General features: G+C 26.0%; 1 protein-coding gene across 1 annotated transcript in view; it reads left to right on the top strand.

The window, feature by feature from the left end:
• The first annotated feature begins 8836 nt into the window (after positions 1-8836).
• LOC100199542 (apoptosis regulator BAX) overlaps positions 8837-25043 on the top strand; it is a 28089-nt gene continuing 11882 nt past the window's right edge. The window contains exon 1 of the mRNA XM_065791222.1: positions 8837-9401. Within this exon, the coding sequence (XP_065647294.1) occupies positions 9112-9401 (290 nt within the window). The 5' untranslated portion in view covers positions 8837-9111. The remainder of the gene's footprint in view (positions 9402-25043) is intronic.

The following is a 25043-nucleotide window of genomic DNA, read 5'->3' as shown; positions in this document are numbered from 1 at the left end:
TAAACACGTCTTTTCTATTCAAGCCGAAGCCTATATCACTCATAAACTTTAATAAATCAACAATAATAGCTTCAGTGATGTTGCTCATCTTTCTTGGCGCTCCTCGATTATTAGATGATCCTTTTGTTCTGTCAAAAAGTGTAGATTTTGCCACATTATAACACTTAGCAGCTTGTACGTATGACATTTTTTTTTCAGTAATAGCTTGAATAGCTAGCTGGATTCGACTCTCTCGCTCTTCTTTTTGTTTAAAATTATCCATATTCTTTAATACAGTAATACAATTAAAACAAATGCGTTAACTTTATGGACGCTAAAAAAAATAGCTGTATCTGGATTAGTGTCAATTATTTTTTCCCTGGAACATAATATATTATATTATGTGCATGAAAGTGATAAAAAATAAAATAGCCAACTGTAATTAACTGTATCCGGGACTCAAAAGTGTATTTGTTTATTGCTGCTGGCTAATTTGTTTATTATTTTTTTTAGGTACATAAAATAATAATTACCTCTATCCGGAATTAGGTGTCTTTTTTTTCGGCTAATAGCAAATTTGTTTTTCAATTTTTTCAATAATTTCAAAAGGTAATTTAATTTTTTTTTAGCTAAAATAATCAGCATAAAATTCTGCACAAAATAGTGTTTTTACTTTTTTAATTTTTTTGTTGCAAGTCAAAGTTATTTTTTTCCTTTTTTTTTGTTTTTTTAGTTATGAGAGATTTCAAATTGAAATCTTTCATAACTAAAAAAATTGGTAAAGACGTTTATTAATTAAAAAAGATTATTCATAAATTCATTATATTAAGGGAGTTATGAAACTTTTTACTAAAACCATCCGGAATTAGGTTACATCCGGAATTAGGGGTTTTTACGGAATTAGATGAAATGTGTTTCAAATACTTTTATTATACTTTCAATACTTTCTCTACACTCATTAATACAAAACTAATATAATTTTTAGCTTACTTAAGTTTCTTTCCATCTTCACAGTTCATCTAAATAGAGGACAAAGTTAAAATATATTTGTTCGTTAAGTATAAACAGGTAAATACCACCAAATGTATATTCAATTTACACAATAAAAAGTACCGTAGTCAAGATTTTTTGATATTTCCGGTAAGCACTTTCAGCATTGTGCAAACTGTGCATACTATATGACATAAGTATGTTCATACTTATGTCAAACAAGAATGTTTTGCAAAAAAATGAGGTTATTTGTGCCGAAACCGAAATAACCAATTAAATTTCCCTCTCCCTATCCAAAACGTGAGGACAATGATTTAATAAAGTATAAACTTTTGCATATTACTATAACCTTAAATTTATTCCCAGCTTTTAAGTTTTTTTCACAGGCTTTGAGTTTCATGTAGCATTCGTAGCACAGTGGTTAGCGCGCTTGTCTTAGGAGCTAGAGATGCCACCTCCGGGCAAGTCTTTAAACAACGGTAAGGAAGGAGGCGTGAATTTCCCTTTAAATGCACTTCCGCGGTGCTCTGTTATAAAACTGTAGAGACTTCTTGGAGCGCCTAACATAAAAAATAAAATAAAAAATTTTTATCTTTTAGTGTTCAAAAGTTATGACCATTTGAAATTTATAACCTTCCATTTTGGAGAGGGTGTAAATTTTGTATGGTTATAACCTTTAAAAGAATAAAGATTATCATACGATACATAAAACCTGTTAATAAAAATAATAGTTCGCTAAAGTTTTTTGGGGGCAATAGACGAACCTAACTAACTAATTAAATTTAACTTAGTGAAACTGAGCTCTGCACTCGACACTGTCACTGGAAATGTGCAAAACAATATGTAGGCAATTCCCATTTCCAACATTGAAGAAAACGTGTTTAATAAAACAGAGGTAGAAAGCACACCTTTTACAGATTCATAGTTCTTCAGTTTTGCTTGGAACTCCCTTGGAAAGACTCTCACCTCCGATACCAGATCACGGTTTAATTTGAAATGTGTTGACCTTTTCCGCTTGTTCCTCTTGTGTTAAACAATCAAAACTTGTTCCTCTTGTATTAAGCAATCCTTTTTTTTCAACTGCTTTGAAAATATCAGCATTGCAATTTCTAAGGGTTTGCCCCGCTTCTGTTTTTGATAGTCAACGCATGGCGCGTATCATTTTTTAGCTTTTTCAATCAATCCTCATTTAAAGCTAAATCAATCACTATTAAAGTTAAGCCCATAAAAAAGGCTTCAAAATTGGTTATTTCAGCAACATCATTACAATTCATTACATCATTGATTACATGAACAAAAAGAATAGGTATACAGATTTTATTAGTACTTTGAGGTTTGATGATGTCTAAAACACGAATTTGTACTCTTGAAACTTTTCCGGATGATTGAATCCTGTAAATTGATACCTGTTAATTGATCAAAGAGATGGTTAGATCAGCTCATTTTATATTGTTTCACTCAGATATTTACCTGTATAAACATGGGCCTGCATTGTCACAAGTTTATGAAACATATCTGTGGAATATAAAGCTCATTAATTAGTGTCATTATGAACCAAATAATTTGCAGTAAAACGTGTTTACAGAAAGTAGCTACTTCTTGTATGTTTTATTTGTTCTCACTATTTAATCGGCCTGCTTTCCTTTTTCGAAACGAACTGCTGGAGCTACAATTTACTGTGTTTTCTAATAAGTGTAAGTTTTTTTAAATTGACAGGTAATACATAAGTTATAGTACAATTTTAAATTAAGTTTTTCTGGCTAATTAACAAACGCGTGGCTATACTCATATTATACATATTTTAAATGTTTCACAAAAATTATAAATGTTTTTTTTAACTTTATTCCTATGTTTAGTTTCTTTAGCATTATAAGCTTTTTTTAAAAGATGCATTTTTTTTGTTGATTCCGAGAATTTTTAGTTAATGGTCTTTTCAAAATGGCATTATTTATTACAGTAGTTAAAAATGTTAAACGTGTTTACGTATAACATAATTGAGAGTGGGTATTCACACTCAATGATGGAGTCTTTTTCTCTACCTAGGGACACTATTTGAACATAATTTTATTTAAAAGAAACACCTAAAATCTATAATTGTATACGTTGCGCTTAATCAATTTATTCAGCAAATTCAATCAAGATTTGACATTGTGAAGACTGTTTCTTTAAAATTTTCATTAACCTGGTTGAAAGATTAAAAAACCGGCATATCAATATTTAAAAAAAAAACTAACACCAATGAATTGAAAAAATTTACACTAATGGCGTGATAGAAGACAACTTTATGGATCATACTTTGAACCTTAATAAAAGAGTCTTTCTTTTTCTACATTTGGAAAAACTTTAAGTCTTCTCAACGATACTTAAGTGTCCGATACTTAAAGCTTATTTTCCCTTCTAAATGCGAATGCTAATTCAAATTTATTATATAATCCTAGTATCTGTGATAGAGGTTGAACGACCTTTTGTTAAACTAAAATTAAAAAAAAACTCCTATCGAATACTAATGTTGAAAAAATGGCTAATTTTTTGTCAAAGATTGACATAATAACAAATGTTGCATGCAAAAAGGCAATAAAATAGTATTTTCAGTATTAATTTTAAATAATCCGTCTAATAATTCTAATTAGTGTTTACTAGATATGTTGCATTCATGTTATTTAAGACAGATGCAGTTCATAAAATATTGATGTAAAATAGTTGTAACAGAAAACACGATCATTGATATATATGATTGTATTTCTGTCATGCTCTGGGCGTCATAAAAGCTTACGGCGGCCCTAGGTCTCAAGATGATAACATACAGAAAATTTATTATTATGATCAGTGCTCGAAGTGAGATGGGATGCAGCAGGATGCCATCTCGTCACCTTTTTATAAAGTATAAACCATCGCGCCACTTTATAATAAAATCTATATATATATATACAATGATTAGGCGGGATGGTATTTTTTATTTACTGAATACCATCCCGTTACTTTTTTTTTTTTACTTCGAGCACTGATCATGGTGATAAATTTTCTGCATATTGTGTACGAAAAAATTATAAGATACACAGAACTCAAGCAGGAAGAAACGTTTAAATAAAGAATAAAGTTTTTGTGATATATATATATATATATATATATATATATATATATATATATATATATATATATATATATAAATTATTTCAGTGTATTCTACAAACAGAATGCTCGATGTTCTAAAAGAACAGAGCAATAATAAATTAGTAATTAAATAATAAATGTTCTAAAAGAACAGAGCAATAATATATATATATATGTATATATATATATATATATATATATATATATATATATATATATCTATATATATTATATATGTATAATATATATATATATATATATATATATATATATATATCTATATATATAGTATAGGTATAGAAGATATAGTTATAAAAGAACTGGTCTTATTTTTTATATTTTTTATAACTATTATAATATGTTCATAAACTATTATACTATACTAGGGGAAAGGCGCCTATGATGGCATACCGGTCATATTTCCATTAAAATTGGTTTTGGTAAAAAAATGATTAGACCTTCATGACTATACTGACTTTACATTAATTTTACTGAAAAAACGTCCCTTGTGCACAAGTATTGTTTTTATAATCAACAAAAATCGATTTTGGAATGTGCTGTTGTAGTTTTATTTCCTTCATATATTTAAGATTGTGATTTTACTATTAACTGTGCAGAAATGAAATTCTCATGCATTTTATATTCAAGTTTTGTGCATTTAGTGGAATAGTTACTTTAATTTTATCTTTTGAACAAAGCAGACACAGCTTGTTTTAATGAAAATGATGAATTTTACGCATGATGGGATACTGACGAGTTGGGGGTGTTGAAACATTGACGATTTGGGAAAACCTTTTTTTTTTATAAGAAAAACTTATTTTTAAGTAAAGTTAAAAGAAAGCGATGCTCCAAAATTTTTTTTTGGTCCAAAAAATACGTAAAACGCAATATATCCTATGCGCATGCGCAAAATTTTACAATGCTGGTGTGTAGCATGAAATGGTAAATTAGGATGGTTTCGAGTAATTTCTGGCTTTTCTGAGGGAAGACTCTAAGGTTAAATGAAATCATTAAGTTACCCTCGATCCTAACTAGCCCCATCCTCCCCTATACCATCATAGGAGCAGTGGTTGCCTATGATGGCATACTTTTGCTTTTTTTTACAATAAGAATAACTTATAAAAAAAATAAAACTGATGAAAACTCCCAGGGTAATTATTGTTCTAGATGTAACAAGGAATGTATCCATATCAAAACTTTTATTATTGGTCTTCAGGATACTGAATAATGAAGCTTCAAAGTTAAGTATGCCATCATAGGCGCCTTTCCCCTACTTATACTATACTTTTATTTTATAAAACTATATATAAAGTTATAAACTTACAAAAAACATTTTCATATAGTGGGGATTTAGAGAAAAAATGTTTGTGCATTATACTTGTTTACGTTTCGATAATTAAAAAAAATTAAATGATCAAGCTTTTTGCAGTGGTAATTTTATAGAAACAATTTCTATCAAATACTTTATAAATTTAATCTCATTAGCAGAAAATAAGTTTACATTAAGATTAAATCAAAGATTACTGATAAAATTAATAAACTCATAAACAAATATTTTGAATCACTGTTTTCTCTGGTTTATGCATTATTAAAAATCTTCCTAGAATACCGTCTACCGCTTGTTTATCATGCACCTGTTCTTGTGCAATATTATCTTCTACATTCGTATGCTGATTGACTGATTTTGTAACTTGATTTGTAACCGCAAAAGACTAGGGTAAAATAGTTAGCATTATAAATGTACATTCATAAATCGAAAATGGAATTACACAGAACAACTAGATATAGAAGATTTTCTTAATGGAAGTTTCCGAAATTTCCTGTACCGTCCATGTTTATTTTTGACATCGAAAAATTAGTAACGTCGCGACATAACATATGCAGTAGTTTTTACCAGCTCTGTTCCCCCAATTTTCTTTAGCAAATGTAACTAAATTAAGCTAAAAAGCATCTAAAATAAAAAAATTAATATTTAGTTATTAAACTTCTTGATTATTGCAAAGATGAATACCTACAGTTACACAATCATACTAGCGTTTACAAAATGAATTTAAACTGTTTATAAAACTTATGAAAAAATTTCTTGCAGCAGGACTTGCATAATGAGAGACTCATATTTTTTAACTGCGTCAATGTGGCCATCAATAATTTCTAAAACATCGGAATCCATTAATTTGTTGGCATTTAAGAAAATAGATTGTCGCGAAAAGAGCTTTTTACCTATGTCATATATTTTAATATGTTAGTTTTTGGATTTAACTTGAAATTAGTTTTAAAAATGACAAAAGAAGAAGACGTAAGAGGAAAAATTATGCACAAATATTTACAAAATCCTAATAGTAGCTACAATTCGATAGCAAAATTGTTGCAAATACATCCATACACCGTCTGTCGTGTTATTCAACGTCTTTCTCAAACAAAATCGATCAAATGCAAATCTGGTGGTGGAAGAATGGATGGTTTTAAAGATATAAAACTAGTTAGAAAATTTGTTAACACTTTTAAGAATAACCCAAGCCTTTCACCAAGTGAACGCGCAAAAATATATGGATTTTCTCATAGTTTTGTTGCATAAGTTAGAAACAAGCATGGTTTTCATTCTTTCAAAGCAAAAAAAGTGCCCAACCGTTCCGAAACTCAAAAAAAGTGCAAGAACCGCGGCAGAAAGTTCTATGACAATTTTATTTCTAAAAACTTCTGTATTATTGAAAACGATGAAACTTATATCAAGTACGATCACCAACAAATTCCTGGTGCTGTTTATTATATTGCCAAATATAGAGGAAAAGCAGATAAGAAATTTAAATACACAAAACATGACAAGTTCGCTAAAAAAGCTTTGATTTGGCAAGCTATTTGCAGTTGTGACAAAAAATCAGCACCTTATATTTCTCAGTACACACTTTCTGGTCAAATATATGTTAAAGAATGTTTACAAAAACGCCTTTTACCTCTTATTAAATCACACATTAGCAGACCTGTGTTCTGGCCTGATTTAGCTTCAATTCATTTTTGTAAACTAGCTATGGAATGGTATAAAAGGAATAAGATGAAGTTTGTGCCTAAAACAGATAATTCTCCAAACTGCCCAGAATTGAGAGTTATTGAAAAGTACTAGGCTATTATCAAAAGAAAAATAAGAAGCAGAAACATTAAAGATATTAAAATATCATTTAAAAAAGCATCAAACGGTTTTGATACTTATTCTGTGCGCAAGCTTATGGGTACCACTAAAGCAAAAGCTCGAAATTTAATTAGATTCCCACAGGAATAATTAATTTTTTTTTTAATGTTTGATCTTCTTATATTATTGTATTAAAATTATTATTTGGTTCGAAATAAAAATTGAGGAGTACTTTTTTAAGTTGTTTTTCTACTTCCACATTTATTTCGTGTACACGCTTTATTCCAATTTAAACCGCGTGGCTCAAGCTGCTATGTGAGTCTTCTGACCAATGGCTATATTACTATATTATAATAAACGTTTATTAAACGTCGATCAAACGTTTAGAATTTGACTTATATTAGACAATATTGTAAACATATATATATAATATTGTAAACATAAACGTATATATTAAAAGATTTAAAGTGTAGCGTATATTTACTAATGTAAGTCAATAATCTAAACGTTAGATGGACGTTTAGTAAACGTATATATAAAAAAGTTTGAAATATACATTTCAAATCAAGCGTCGATTTTTAGTCAATAATACTTTACTAAACGTTTTATTCATTTTTTGACCAATTTCGACTAAATATTGACCAATTCTGAGCCAATCTGTGTTTACTGGGAAGTGAATAATGTATGAAAAATAGTTTTTTTTACGCGTTACCTTGTCAAAATTAATTTTTTTTTGAAAATATGAGATTTTGAAAAAATGTTTTTTACAAAACTTCAAGCCATGGATTTGATTGATTTCAGTTAGAATCATTTAAATATGAGCGTCTTTATAAATTTTTTTTTTTTTTTTTCTTGGAAATTCTTGGAAAAATGTTACTCTGGGAAATATCAACTTCAAAATTTCAATAATATAAACCCGTGAATTTCGATTTTAAATTTTCCAATCTAAAATTCGTGCGTCCTAATACACTTATTTGGAGAAAAAGTTATTTTGGTGCTGAAACAGACTGTATGAACTGCAGTGGCGCAGCGGTTAGAGAAATGGCTGCATAATTAGAGGTTCGATATAATTACTCTAATTACGCTATAATAACATATGGCAAAAAAGACAGTGTAAATTTCCTCGTTAAAGCTCTTTCACGATGTTTTGTGGTATGAATGAAATTCCTTCTTGAAGCACTTTAATCAACTAAAAGAAGAATGATGATAACAATAATAATACAAATAATAATAATAATTACCAAGTTCCAAGATCGCCTAAAAATAAGATTGCTAAATTAAAGACAAGTTCGCGAAAAACTAAAAGTTATACTTTGGTTGAGCGAGACACGACATAAAACCCGTTTGAATTTAAAGATCAGACAAACAAAAATACTGCCTTGCTTTTTCCGTCGTTCCTATAGTTATCCACTAAGACCTAATGGATATTATTACTAACCTAATTGTTTCGTTCTGTTGTTACTTGTAAATTGTGGTATATATTTTTATAAAGAAATGCTACGCATTTCTTCATTTTTAAAATAAAGATTTTCAAACTTTGGTATTAATGGACTTCATTTTTAAAAATAGATGACATCGGCATATTTGCATAAAGTGATGTCATCGAAGTTTAAATTTTTTTTTTTTCTTGAATAAGTGATTTTTTTTTTTGGTATACTCAAATAGCAAGCATAATTTTGAATAAATATGTGTTTTCGGATAACTAAATAGAACAAAAGCAGATGTTTATATATTTATATTTTATTGTTATATTTGTCAAAAACTGTTACAGATAAAGTAAAATAAACTATTAGAGATAAAAAAACCTGTGAACAAACTGTTACAGATAACCAATATATTTATCAATAAACTGTTACAGATAAACTAGCATTTCAAAAAATTAATAACAGGTAACTTATAAACAAAAAATGGGTCCTCCTGCTCAGCCAAAACCAACAATAGAAAACAATCAACCTGTAGATGAAGAAGCACCTATTTTAGACACAGTTGATGGTCGTCCTCAACGATTTAACAATGGTGGTACTCGCATTAGAAATCAACCCAGAAATGTTGTTGTTAATGTGAATAATTCATCAAATCAAGTTATTGAATCAACTCCAGAACTTTTTACTCAGTTTCTTGTTAATCGAATGGAAAATGACAATATTGAAGTTCCAGAAGAACTTCGAAACAGATATAGAAATGGCACTGTCAATAGGTATGTAAATGTTAGTTTATTACTATAAAATTAATATTTTTAACTTGCTAACAATGTTTTTCACATTGCAGTTAACTAGGAAAGTTACAATTCACTTGTAGTTTTTATGGCTTTGATTTGTGTGACTGAAATTTTTAAGGTTTTAAATTTTAAAATTCTTGATTAATTTTACTTAAAATAAGGTGGTAACAAACAGTTTTCCACAGTGCAGTGTATACTGGCTTGAAAACTGAAATAAATTCTAAAATATAAATTTCTTTATTCAAAAATCAATAGAATTCATAACTTAGTAATAACTAAAAAAATCTGTTTATCTACAATACTATATATTTTTAAGTTTTGAGAAAATTACAATTAAAAGCACTTTTTTTTTTCCAGTTTGCATTTAATTTTTTTCAATTTGTTTTTTAAATATAATTTATTTTTAAATTTGCTGGTAATATTTTGTTTATTAAACAAAATATTACAAGCAAATGAACAAAATGTTACTAACTTTAACAATTGGTTTAAATTAGTTTAAAATTCAATAAATATAATAAAATCTAATTACTTTACAAAGGAATATAAGTATATTATCAAAGATTTTATACATTTTTATATATTCTATTTTTTATTATTTATTGTACATTTTATCAACCTTGAAATCTGAATATTTTTAGTTTAACATAACTTAACTGACTGTTATAACTATGACATGAAATAATAAAAAAAAATAACTGAAAGTTATATCATGTCAGCATTGGTCTTTAAAGTGAGCAATATCGTTCATGCTCTGCTAAGACTTGTTGTTAAGCATAAGTTTTATTTAATGGGATTTTTTGATGAAAATAAAATTAATAAAATGAGGTTGTTTTATCATTTGAATAAAAAATTTGAATAAATGAAAAAACCAAAGCCTTGTTAAAACTGTTTTCTATAGCAAGCCTATTGCTATAACAAACTTTTTTGTTGTTGTTTAGCAAGCCGATTGTTATGACAAACAATATCTAAAATTGAAAGTTTTTGTTTATTACTTTATGAAATAACAAATAAAACTGTATTGTTTTTTGCCAATTCATAAATTTGATTGTTATCAAGGTCTTTTTTAAAATTCTAATAATTGCAGACAGCATTTACAGCAGTTAATTGCGTATTTTTTTTGTTTGTAGGCAGAGTGTTTAATTACAATTTAATTCAAATAAATTAAGCACAGAATAAATGTTGTAATTGAATCTTAAATATGAGTAGTAAGGTGGATAACAATTGTGCCATAGCAACATTTCTGGAATTATTTGCTTGAAAGCCTCATGGTTTAAAATCCCATTTTAAAAAACTTTTCTTCATGCATATTGAATAGAACTGATATCTGTACCTTCAGACAGGTACTTAAATTTTCTAAAGGGGCTATCCATATAAACATCTCAATTTTTTGCATTTGAATACGTATATTTGTTGAACCCTTACCTCCTTCCTTCCCCCCGTATGCACTTGAACGCAAATTACTCAATTTGGGACACCCTCTCAGTGTGTATGTAATATATGGATGGCTCCAAACTACTTTTGGCAAAATAAAACTTATAAATATAAACAAAGACATTGCAAGAGCTAAATTACTTCAAATGAATTCAAGCAAAAAAATTAACAATAGAGTTATATCCATAAAAGAAGTTTTTTTTTGTAATTATAAAAAAGTAAACTCTTTATAAGATATTGTTTAAAGTTTGTAATAATTAATGTTTTTTCATTTTTTTCACAAAATTTTGAAATAAATCTAAGTGGCGCTAATATAAAATAAAATTTCATGTGTTCTATTTTTTAGCTAATAAAAATTGTGCTTTTAGCTAATAAAAAAAGTGCTTTTTTTTAATTGGGTAATTATTTTTGTTATTGTTTGTATGAGAAATTGTCTGAATAAATAACCTTGTTCTTGCAAGATGATAAAAAATTTTTGTTATATTTTATGGTTTTATTTTTTATACAACTATAACATCTTTTTTTTTTTTTACTGAATATTTTACTGAACATTTGATCAAAAAGTTAGGTTAATAAAAATAAAATTTTATTTTTTTCTTAAAAGTTATTACATTTGTAAATAGCATGAATGTCAAATGTAATTGTCGTGCAAACTTTTTTAGGTAATTGTCATTCAAACTTCATAAGGGGTTATTATAACGTTAATTACTTCTTTTATCTTACCTCTTAAATAATTTTTTAGGGTTGTTTAAATATTAAAAAAGCGTTTACGCGAATTGACTTATGTTAAATAGCTTAGCGCATTCGTAAATAGAGCACCAGTTTACGGTTTAAAACAAGGCCCTATATATATATATATATATATATATATATATATATATATATATATATATATATATATATATATATATATATATATATATATATATATATATATATCAAGTCTTCCCGGTAAGTGTGTGCTGTCGCACGCCTTGTACGTCCACACTTAATATAATTTTTTTAGACAACTTGACCACATTTTTATATAGTAAGCGTCAAGAATTCGCAGCAAAATAAAGCTAGAAAAAACTAGAGAATAAATCAGTATTACTCGAAGAAAAAAACCGAAGAGTATACGTAATATAAAACCTAAATAAGATAAGGTAAAAAACATTTATTAATAAAAAAAAAGAAAATTGTCAAAAAAATAATATGCCTAAATATTTACTCTTTTTGTTTTCTTATTTTTAGAGCGTTTGTTATTTTAAGTCGAGGAATAAATTAGATAAGAATATAACGAAAATAAAAATAATTTTTTGATATGCAATTTTTTTGCAACTTTTTTTAGTCAGTATATAAAGGAAAACACAGATAGTTTTTAAATTTATTTTTCAAATGTCTTTGCTAAACTTTACTGTTTTTATCAATGGACAGGAAATCGAAAAAACTAATTACTATTGAAAAAAAATGAAATCATGCTGCAAAATTTAATGGGCTAGTGCATTGTTAATTTACTGAACTTTCTTAACGAAATTTTTAGGAGCCTATATAAAACTTTTGTTTAAGTTTTTAAATACATTTTTTTAAACATAGCAATCGTTATGTTCATTATCTCTAGTAATTCGTATTCACATTGGAAATTGGGCAATATAAAAGAAACAATTTCATACATGCATCAAATGCGGTAAATAGATTTATTAAAGAAACTATGTTATTCTTTTATTTAACTTATTGCGTCATTAACAAAATTTATTAATCAAATAGTTTTTAAAAATAAATAGCAATTTATTTTCTTATTTTTCTATTATATAAGTATTGAGAAAAAATGTCAAATACAGGAAAAACTTTTTTAAAAGCAAAAAGTTGTAAAAACGAGTAAGCGTAATAAACGCAATAAGCGAAAAAATGAAATAAACAAATAAACGTTAGGAAAAAAATTGTCAGAATTTCTTATAGTTCTAGCATAGGGTATATTAGGGTAATATGAGCACCTTAAGCGAAAATTGTAATATTTTCAAAAATAATTATGCTGGATCCAACATTTTTGCGAACTAACAATTTTTAAGGATCCCTTCTCATGATCTACTTAGATATTTGGGCGTCCCAAATTTTTTCTTAAAAACACAGTGGTTTTAAAAAAGTAGCAAAAGTGCTCATATTACCCCGACCACTTGGTAATATGAGCACTTAAAATTTGCTCAAAAAAGTAACATTAATTAAGTAAAGAAATACCAATCTGACAATTAGAACTAATTTTTGGAAAATAATAGTTCGTTACTAATAAAACTTATCACTAAAAGATCAACTTTTGAACCAATTTTTGTTGAAACAATATTATGTTTTCCGCAAAAAAAATTGTTCGTTATTTTTTCAATTTTATTAACTCAAACCTTTGAACAATAAAAGTTCAGTTTTTTTGAATCTAAATTACAGAAAAATATTTAGTATTGTTAAAATATTAAAATTTTTTACTATGTTCTGTTTTTATTCAAAAAGCATTTAAAACCACTGCTATTTTAGGACTTTAAACTGGATATTTTCAATAAAAAACACTGGGTTATTTGAGCATGCTCATGTTACACAAAATTGCCATCTTTATATGAAGTCAAAACTAAATCTTTTTATGCATTGTTTTTCAAACAATGATAGATTGGATTTCTAGCTAACATATTTTTCTTTATAAAAACATCAATTTCATTATTTTAGCACCAAAATTTCGTGCCACAGATTTATTCATGCGTGATGATGTTATTTTAACAACGCAAAAAATTTAACAGCGTTTTAATTAGATGATAGCTGCTAATTACTGCATATAAATTTTACGCTAATTGTACTGATTCCTTTTATCTCCGCATAAAGTCGATTCAAAAAATATAAAACAACTTTAACTTCACTGCTTACATCTAAAAAATCTGTAAATATGCTCATATTTCCAAGGTGCTCTTAATACCCTAATCTACCCTACAAAGTAAATTAGTTTTTTAATTATATGGACTGATAAAAATCATGAATAAATTGCATATCAAAACTTTCAATTGTTGTTAAATTGTTATAAAAGATGTTTTTTTCAACAACGACTCTAAAAAAAAAAGAATAAAAAAGTTGTATAAAAATTTTTTATTTATTTTATTTTAGTTAATAAGTTTTCTAGTTTATTTAATTAAACTTGATATTTCATTATAATTTTGTTTCCTTATTTAAGTTTTTTTTTTCTTAGTAAATAGCTTATTGCCGCAAATTATTGAAACGCTATTAAAAGATACGAACTGCTGTGGTCAGTTAGTCTAAAAAAATTTTTTTAAACGTTGACGAACAAGGCATGCGACTGCATGCGCTTCCCATGAAGGCTTGATATATATATATATGTATATATATAATATATATTATATATATTTTAAAATTATATAATTATATATTATAATATATATTATATATATATATATATATATACTTTAAAAGAAACCATGCTTGAACATTATGATTGCTTTTTTTTATTAGAGTGCTTTTTTTTTTTTTAATTTTCTTATTTTTCTTATAGTGAAGTAATGTCTATTTGCGTATTAAAAACACTTTTAAAATGTTTGAAAAGAATTTTTAAGTTTTGCTGAAATATATATAATTTGATAGAATATATAGAATTATTATGTTTATTATAGTTTTTTTTTTTTATTGTGCATTAAACAACGCCAATAATATGATACTTTTAATAACTTATTATTAAATACTTAATATGATATTATTTTTAAAAGTTTGAAAAAAAAAATGTCAAAACAACTTTTATTTTATTTTAAGTTCCTTTTATTTAAATTTCTTCAAGTTTATATGTTTTTTTATTTGTATATATATATATATATATATATATATATATATATATATATATATATATATATATATATATATATATGTATGTATATATATATATATATATCAGGCTTGAACAGGAATGGGCGTGCGATCTAGCGCTATTGCTGACCAGGCAAATTATTTTATTTTTTGAAAACTTGACCACGATTGTTTATATGCTTTGATGATTTAAAGATTTCAGAAATGTGCTGAATGTAGAAACGCTAAGCTAAACTTAAACTAAGAAAAAAGTTTAAAAAAAAAAAAAAAACTAAGAAAAAAAAAATTTCTAACGAAAAAATAATTCCTATAAAAAAAACAACGAATAATTCCTTACTAAAACAAAATTATATAAGTACTTAAGAAAAAATAAAAACTTAAACTCGAGGCAAAACTTTTTGTTGTGTTTTTAATTACATTTGAAATAAATGTTATTAAAACTTATCTTTTTAAACGTTTTATTAAAGTTACGCAAAACGCTTTTAAATTAAGTAACAAATTACTACTAATGATTGTTTAATAAATGAACAAATTTTATCAAATTTATTAAAATGTGTTGTATATAATATTTTTAAATTGTATAGACATTTATTTTGTCAAAAAGGTTGCAAAAAAAAAAAATTGTTTAAAAAAATAACGTAGTCTTTTAAAAATAGTAATTTTTAACAATTTCATGCTCTAATTAGTAAGTCTAGTTAAAAAAAAAGGTTTTCAACTTTTTTATTCATAAAAGATTAGAAAAAAGAAATAAATAAAATGTGCCTGTGATTTCAATAAAATAAACTGCCAACAAGCAATTTAATTTTAATTTAACCATTACAACTTTATTAACCCGTTAACAGTCCATGCCATATTATTACGCAAACTTAAAGTGTTTTCCAAATGTCCATGCCGTAATTTACGGTTTTATACATCTCCTTATATTTCCTTCTTGTTCATCAGCAATTATATGTGTACTTGCCACAAAATTTATTACATAATTACAGAGCTTTTGTTTCAATAAATCACTTTTAAATGTGTTCACTTTAATTTTAAATATGACAAATAAGGAAGTTCTTTCATTGCAAAAATAATTATCAAAAAGTAAACGTTTACTCACAAAAAGATAGAAAATTATACATTTGATGAATCAATAATGAAAAGATATATTTATGAATGATTATTGAAAATGATAATAAAAGATTAATGCTCAAAGAAGGTGTGCGGTATGTTACAAACACAAAATTCAAAAAGATTCATATGAACATTACAAAATGCTTCAAAACTTTTCCATTAATCAACAAAATACATGCTTATATAAGTAAATAAAGTTATCTTATATTCTTGTATAATTCTTATAAAATGTGTAAAAGCTAGTAGTCACAAAAGGTTTTGAACTTATTCATAAATTAAAGTAACTTGAAAAAAAATCTTTTTAAAAATAACGGTTTAATAGATTTTAGGAAGATAGGGTACACGGTTTTTAAAGTGGAGGGGCATAATCGTCAATTTATAAAAAAAGTCCTCTATATCTAAAAAATTTTTTTTTAAAAGAAAAAAAAGTAGGGGGGGGGGAGGCACCCCGGTGTCCTCAGCACTTCCAGAGCCAAGGACGCCAGGGTGGCTGGGGGAGCTTGCCACCCCAGTTTCAAATGTTTAAATTTATCATAAAAAATACATGCCTGCATAAAAAAAATTTATATATAACATTTTTTATTAATTTACACATGCATTGATGTTAACAATCATTATAATTAATTTTATGATTTTATTTAAAGCCATCATGTAAAATAAAAACTTTAGATTAACGAATAAAAGTTAATCATAATGTAACACTTTTTTTATTGCATTAGAATTGTTAAAACATCAAAATAGCCGTGTCCAAGTTGTAAAGAAAAAATATTAACGTGGTCAGTTAGAGAGTGCGATCGCATGCCATTTCTGTCTATATATATAATATATATATATATATATATATATATATATATATATATATATATATATATATATATATATATATATATATATATATATATATTAGGTTTTACTATATATATAGTAAAACCTAAATAATTATACCACTTAATTTATTTTAAAAATAAATCAAGGTCAGTGATGAACCCAGAGTTTATTCGGGGATACCGCTTTTTTGTCGGCATTTGTGTTTATCTTGTTTAGTTTTATCCTAAGATAAGGAGTTGATTTAAATACATTTTTTGAATATATGAATTTACGGGTGGAGAAATGTTACTTAAGTTACAATAGGGAAACTATTTTACTAATGACTTAGATAAATGCTTTTGTTGCAAATAACATGCTATTAGTAAATAATTATTGAAAGTTGTTCGAAGTATTTTAAACATTTATTAACTATATTTTAGTAAATTAAATTTTAGTAGTTATTAATGTTTTAAATAAATAGTAATTAAATGTTTAAAAACTTTAAACAATTTTTTATCAATAATTACATTACATAATATATTTGCATATATACATATATACATATATTATAGCGCGCAATATTTGTTAAAACATAAGCATTTAATTAACGTATTTACTATTATTTTAATTTAAAATTTTTGATAAAAATATTAGCAAATCTGTTCAAATCAAATTCAAATCTTTTTTGGGGGCGCCCATACCACTCCAGTGTTACTAACACAGGTCTGAGTTCGTCCCTGAAAGTTTCACACAAATTAGAAATCATTAAATCAGGAGTAAGAAGGCAATTTTTAAGTTATAGTCGGTTTTTTAAGGATTATAGTCGGTTAGTCTGGCATTTGACACATTTTAGTAGGGTGATTTTAAGTTTTGAAAAATTTTTTTTTTTTTTCAGAAATCAGTACTTTTTAAAGATTTCCCCCCTCATCTTAATTCTAGATTTGCCCCTGCATCAGATATTACAAATCTTAAAAACATAAAGACATAACTTTATGGACAGATTTTAAATGCCAAAGTTATGTTGCTTTTTGAATCATTAAAATTTTTTTTTTTCCATTTGCTATTTTCTTCAATATATTTTTTTGCAATGTTGACAGATAAAAAATTTATTATTATTTATTGGCGCATCTACATGATTCCATATATATGATTTAGTTGCTTGAAATTTTCTTTAATGTTATTCATGTTATTTACATTATTTATTTCTTGTTTGTTAAATGACATTTTAGAAGTATCTATTATGAATGCTATTATTTATTTTAAAAATTTTTATTGGCATTTGACACTATTTATTTATTTGTCAATAAATAAATAGCTTCGTTATTTAGTTATTTAAACATTTTTGGTTCATAAAACATAATTAAATTCATCTATAACGTTGTGTTTCATAAGTTTTTCTTCGAAAATGGCTGTTCTGCAAATTACTGTTGCAAAAGAATTCATTTTGACATAAACTTTTATTTTTTATCATTGTTTCAAAAAGTAATATTTTATATTGGTAATATTTTGCGATTCTAAAAATAACATTTAATCACAAACATTTGGTACATAAAGATGTTTTTTACATTTCTATCCATTTAGAGAACAAATTTTCACAATGGACGTTTAACAAAATCGCATGTTTTGCAAATGCTACAACCGAAAGAGCTAATTTCCTATGTTGCAAAAAAACTTTATTTTTAAATTCAACTTGCAAAATGCTATAATTCAGAATGAGTACTTGCAAAATAAACATCTGCAATTTTTAATGTTTTGTTTATTTTGATTCGAAAAAAGTTAATTTTTTGTTATCAATATCTTTTCAAAATAATTTTTTTTTTTGGAATTTTATAAAACTTTCCCATTAACAACTCTAATGTCATGTAACTTTATAATGACACATTAACTAATTAGCATTTTATAAAGTTACTTTTATTATATTCTGTAATAAAAAGAGCTGGTTTCTAAAAATAAAAATCATACTTCGAGATATGTTCATACAAAATATTTAGTAGCGCAAAAACTTTCTTTAAAAATGATTTTTTTTTTTTTTCTTTAATCAGAGTCTTTTTCTTTTTTTTCTTCAAAATGGCTTTCAAAGTTTTTAAAATGATTTTTAGGAGAACTATAACTTTAAATATTCAAAAACTAACTAAGCATAACTTGATTTTAATAATTAATTAATTAAATAACATTAATGAATGTATATAATTTATCTTTAATAACAATTATTTTTATTATTTATAATAAAAGTTTTTTTATTTAAAATAATAATTATATATTTACACTAAATCTTCGTCTCTGCAGTGAGATGATGTGACAAACAAAGAAAGTAATAACTTTTGTGGATAACTCAAGAAAAACTTGCAAGAAAGAGACTTTTAACATCTAAAGTTAATCATAAAATGTGTCTAAAATTCGAATAATAGTTTCATGGGTGGATGATTCGATTCTTTTATTATTGAAGTAATTTTTTTAATTTTATAAGTGATTTTTTTTTCTAATTTAAAAAAAGTAAAACTTTAAAAATAGTATTAGTGATCACACTAATAGAACTATTGCCCAATGAATGAAAAATGTTTATCAAAAATGTGGTATATAAATGTGTTATTTCTTCTAAGAATGTACCCGATAAACAATATATTTGTTTAACATAGAGTGAATGGAACATTTTGTCAATCGTAAGCAATCCTTAAAAATTAAAAGTATTCAAAAGACGCCATGCTTTCAAAATACATATGGGAATTGGAAGATAAAAAAAATTATAATTTTATATTGAATTAGTCCATCCTTAAAACAGCATCTGCATATAATAATATTTCCGAAAATGCACAATATGTCTACACAGGGTTGCAAAAAAACAGGTTTTTTTGAAAAAAACCAAAAACCATAGGTTTTTTTAAAAAAACCAAAAAAACCATGGTTTTTTTGGTTTAAATTAGGTTTTTATTAAAAAATGCCGTATTTAGTTACCCTTTTAAATTAAAAAAAAGCATAACGCATTTTATGTGAGTAAACTATATTCTTTATCAATATTAATGTTATATTTCATCAAAATTATTCAATACATCATTATTTATTGTTCTATATATAAATACAAGCTTTGCTGCTTTTTCTACCCCCAATTGGTTTCTTAACTTAGAATGAACAAGGCCAAAAGTTGAAAAAATTCTTTCGATTCCAGCACTAGAAGCTGGTGCATTTAATAAACCTTCAATATCCACTATGTTACAATCCACAATTTTAAGAGATTTCCACCATTCTATTGGTGATACATTTTTTAAAACAGATTCACTATACAAATAGCTTTTATCGAATGGAGCAGATTTGGCTTTTAATTTGAATATTATTGGTAACAAGTTCTTGAACTCTTTATCTGCGAAATTCATGGCAGCTTCATTTTCATTTTCAGAAAGATTAGATCCAAAATATCTAGGATCTAGTGTGTTTGCCAGTAAATGAGCATCACTGACAGTCTGATGGTATCTAGATTCAATTTTTTTTTTTTTTTTTCGTTTGATAAAAATGATAAACTGTTCATCAAAATCTTTAAAAATTTCAACACTGTCACTTATTTTTGCTTGATCACTTTGCAACGTATCTAGAGCTACTGCAATTGGTTTTAATATTTTTAATAAATCCTCTGCGTTTCGCTTTATCTGTATATCACTTACTTTTTTACCAATCATAGGATCCAATTCTTTATTTTTTTCAAACATTGTGAAAATGATGCTCCAGTTATTGACATATTTTTCAAGTGAATCACATACAGAATTCCAGCGAGTTTCAGTAGGAAGTGGCAATTTTGTTCCTCCGCTTAATTTATAAATTGCTCCAGCTTGATGATTATTTCTTATATATTTTATTATTTGTGTAACATGCTTGCTCACATTTTCAATGTTAAGATCATTTGCTAAAAGATTCAGCATATGAGCAGCACACCCATAAGTTATGATATCTTTTTCAGATGACAGTTCTTGTCTCATTGATTTCATATTAGCTGCATTGTCAGTCACAAAGCTTTTTACTGTGCATCCAAATTTACGTCTTACAGAATTTATTGCTTCTTTTGCTAATTGTGTAAGATATTCACCAGTATGTGAATGACCAGAAGTGTTGATTGTTTCTACTAAAATGTTAATTTTATCTGTAATTACAGAGATACAAACTATTGGTTCATTATGTACATTACTCCAGCCATCTAAAGACATGGCTACAATTTTCCCATTCAATACATTACATTTTTCAATTTCTTCTGTGTAAACCCTATCTAATATTTCTCCTCCAATTTGAGTTCTATTAGGTAGAGTGTATCCTGGATGAAGCATATTGATAAATTTTTTAAATTCTTTGTGTTCAACTGTTCTGAAGCTAGAGTTTGTACTGTATATAAATCTACCAAGTTGCAGATCAAATAAATCTTTCTCTTTGAGGCTTGTTCGTGTGAAAAACTTATCAATTTTCAAATATTTATCAGCTGATGTTGAATTGGGCTGGAACCTTTTCATTTGTTGTTGTGATGTTGATGGTGAGTTACCTTTAAAATGAAATTGCAGTTTATTGAATTATTCTAAATATATATGTTTACAATTTAGGGAAAATATAAAATTTAAAATAACAATGCACTCATTTAATTACCTTCAAGAAGTTGTTGATCTTCAATTGAATCCATAATTTCATGGGGTTGTGATTGCTTGCACTTTTTTATATGTTCATGCATCCTTTGAATTTGACCTTCCATTTCTTTTCTACACGCATTACAAACTGCTCTACACCCCTTTCTTTATATATATATATATATATATATATATATATATATATATATATATATATATATATATATATATATATATATATATATATATATATATATATATATATTGTTAAGAAAACTTCCTGATGAAATAAGTTCATCAGGAAGCAATGCTTCTTGATGAATCTATTGAAGGAGAAACTGCCTGTAGAAGAAAACAGATAAATAAGTGTTATTACTAATTTATTACTGCTTTGTTCTATAATAACACTGAGGACTCTATTCTATGAAAAAACAAAAACAAAACTCATGGATTCAAAAAAAATCATCTATATTGAAGATTAGTTTTATTTGTGAACATAACCCTCTTTTAGTTTCCTGTTGTAAGTTCAAATCATTTTTTAAAAAAACATTAATTTGGTTTAAACCAACATTTTTTTAATTGGTTTAAACCATGGTTTAAACCATTTGGTTAAAACCATGCAACCCTGTGTCTACAAGAAAAATTTGAAATAGTTAAAAATGCCGACCATGAATGTTTATTAAATTAAAAAAAATTGTAATTAATTTCAAAATCCAGGCATGAAAATAAGTTTCTTATTTTTATGTTTGCATTTAGAAATTAATTCAGTATTTTTTAGTATGAAATATAGTTGAAATAACTATAAAAATCAAAAGCTCAAATAATAATAATAATTTTTTAAATAATTTTAAAATTATTAAAAAAAAAAAGAAAAAGCAGAAGTAAACAATTCTAAAGAATTCTTTTAATATAATAGTCTCAACATATTCTACCAATGTGTAAAATATTACAGTAGTTAAAACTTTTATGACTTTCAGTGATTTAATTTTTGGTATGAATTGAAGTTTGTTAATTTATTCATTCATTTTTGATCAGTCTTTATTGATGAAACGCTGTGTAAAATGAAAATAAATTGATTTTCTACTAATTTATTATTGCTCTGTTCTTTTAAAAACATTGAGCACACTATTTCACTTTTTTAAGATCATTGAGCACTCTCGTGGTGTCATTTATGACATGATTTTATTATGGTTTTTCTCAAATGCGCTAGTGAAGTTAGGTTCTGTTTAAAAACTTGCTTTCTATTCTGCTATTCTATTACACAAAAGTTTCCGATAAAGTTTTAATCAAGTGAATTTCCTGGCAACATGGCAAGAACATTAATTGCATTTTCTTGGAACCATATCTTGACAATATTTGCTTGGCAAGTTGTCTTGTTGTGCATTAAAATATTAGCTTTCTAATACAAAACTAATTTTTAATAGTTTAATTGATACTTTTATCTTATTATAAAATAATAGCACAACTGTTGGCATTATTGCACCACAAATCATAATTGCTAGACATTACTTAACAGAATGTGCAGTGTATTAGGAATTGAAGTGTAAGTTTGTTAGCTGGGAAAGATTGGCTTTGTGAGCTACAAACCACCTAAAATGCACTTTGTCTATGCCTTTTATGTCTATTAAAATCCACTTTGTCGTTGACACAGCCACATTTATAGATAATTTTCTTTCGTGAGTCTCCGAAATTCAATTTTTGGTTTGTGATAAAAGTATATATAGTTTTAAACTACAACATTTGCATATATGAAATTTTTATAAAATAGTTATTATTTACAATAAAAAAATTAAAAAAAAAAAAGAATTTTATTGAATTTTAATTTATTCAAATTAATTATTTCAAGTGATAAGAGTTCTTTTTGCTAGGAGGTTAATTGATGTAAATTCCATTTTAAAAGTTTACAAAAGTTTATTTTCAAAAGCTTTTTTATAACTACTAGAAAAAAAAATTTGAGTATTCTAAAAAGTTTTTGTTGTTGCAAAAACTATAAAATGCTTGTAAAAGTTAGGTGATGCAACATCTGACTATTTTGCACAAAGTTTGGAAAGTCAGACAAAAAAAACTTTTTATTTTGTGCTAATGTATTGAGCTTAATTTTTTTACCTACTGGAACTATGTTCTGCAGCGTTTCTCTGATCTAAGTAAAAAACAATATATTGCATTTTTTGATGCTAACATTCACACAAGGAGGTTTATGAATAAGAGTTTATGAGCTCAAAATCTGGATGTTCTTCAGAGCTAAACAGTGTAATATGTTGTCAGATTTTCCTGGATTGATATCATCTGTTGACTAGATGCGTTGAATGATAACCTTAGATAAATAAGATAATCTTAGGTATCTTGCAACGATTAATGCTACAACATCACTTGTTAAACGCGCAACAATTGTTTATTTTCAGACTTCAGAATTGTTTATTTAGACCTTCTTCCATTAAAAGTTGTACTTGTGTACATTTAGCAAGTGGTGCTGTAACCATACTCTAAGATCATGATTAAACCACACATGATTTTAATTTCTCTATGCATTGGTTTTCTATTGATGGATAACCAAGCAAACCAGGTTTACTGTAAGTAAATGAGTACACACACAATCAAAAAATTGTCCAAAATGGACTATCAGCATTTGCACAGACTTTTGATGCTTTGATAAAAGTTTTGATCAGGGATGAAAAAAAGGATTCCAGATTTAAATATCTATTTTTTTTGTCTTTGGTGTCCAGGAGCTCTAAAACTGTCAAGTGACTTATGATCTGCAATAAAAAAATTTTTATGAGGTTTTGATGACTTGGAACCAATTGTTTTTTAGCCTGGGGTTTTGGAATCTTTGCCGCCATTATGCATAAGGACTCCGGGTTCAAAATTCAATTTTTCCTCTCACTTAAAAGTTCTAATTTTTTCCCTAAAGTAGTCCATAGGCCTTTTTACATTTTTTGAGCTCCTGGATAGCAAAACCCAAAAAACAAAAGTTCAATTGTTTCTTTTGTTCTTTGTGAATAAAAAAGTATCGAACACGAAAATTTTGAAAATAGCTTGCTAAAATAACTCCAAACCAGAGAGCAACAAGTTTTAATAAAAAACATTTGTAATTAAAACTTTCATAAATAAAATAATGTTTAATTTAATTTTAATATTGTATAATTCAAATTAAAAAAAAAACTTATGACTGTTGATAATGAACAAATTTTATTCAAATTATTAAATAAAGGTGTATTTGTTATTTTGTTTTGTTTGAGGTGTATTTTATGTACCAAAACTAATGAAAAAAATGATCTTTTATATTGTGTATTAAAAAGTAATTTAAAAGTTAATTTGTGTTCAGAATTGCATAGACTTGACTAAATTCTAGATTATATTTTTAATAAAAGTTTTTAATCAAAAATTTGAAACTAAAAATTTAAAAAGTTATTAAAAACTATTATTCTTTATGGTTCTATATTTCTTTATTTGTTTATTAAAGTTATTCTACATTACTTTATTTGCAGAAATTTAGTTTTAAACAAAGATTTAGTTTTAAATGAATTCTTTATAGTTTCGAATAATTATATAATGAATTTCTTATACAGGTCATTTGAACTTTTTGAGATAATTAAAAATAATTCAAGTAGAAAAAAAGAGAATAAAAAAATAAATATTAACAAAAAAATTTTAATATTTAACTTTTTTTTACCTTGAACATAAACAAAAACATATTAAAATCTTTATTTTTGCTTTCCATTATTATAATGTAAATATACAATAATATGGACATGTATTTTTCTACATTTTTATTTATATATATGCAGAGTTTTACATTTTTACTTTTTTTTTGTTTACAATTTAAATGCTACTTAACCTAACATGCTCAATC

The sequence above is a fragment of the Hydra vulgaris genome, chromosome 02 (genome assembly GCF_038396675.1).
Source record: "Hydra vulgaris chromosome 02, alternate assembly HydraT2T_AEP".
In the NCBI taxonomy this organism is placed as follows: Eukaryota; Metazoa; Cnidaria; class Hydrozoa; order Anthoathecata; family Hydridae; genus Hydra; species Hydra vulgaris.
This window is presented reverse-complemented; position numbering and strand designations above follow the sequence as displayed.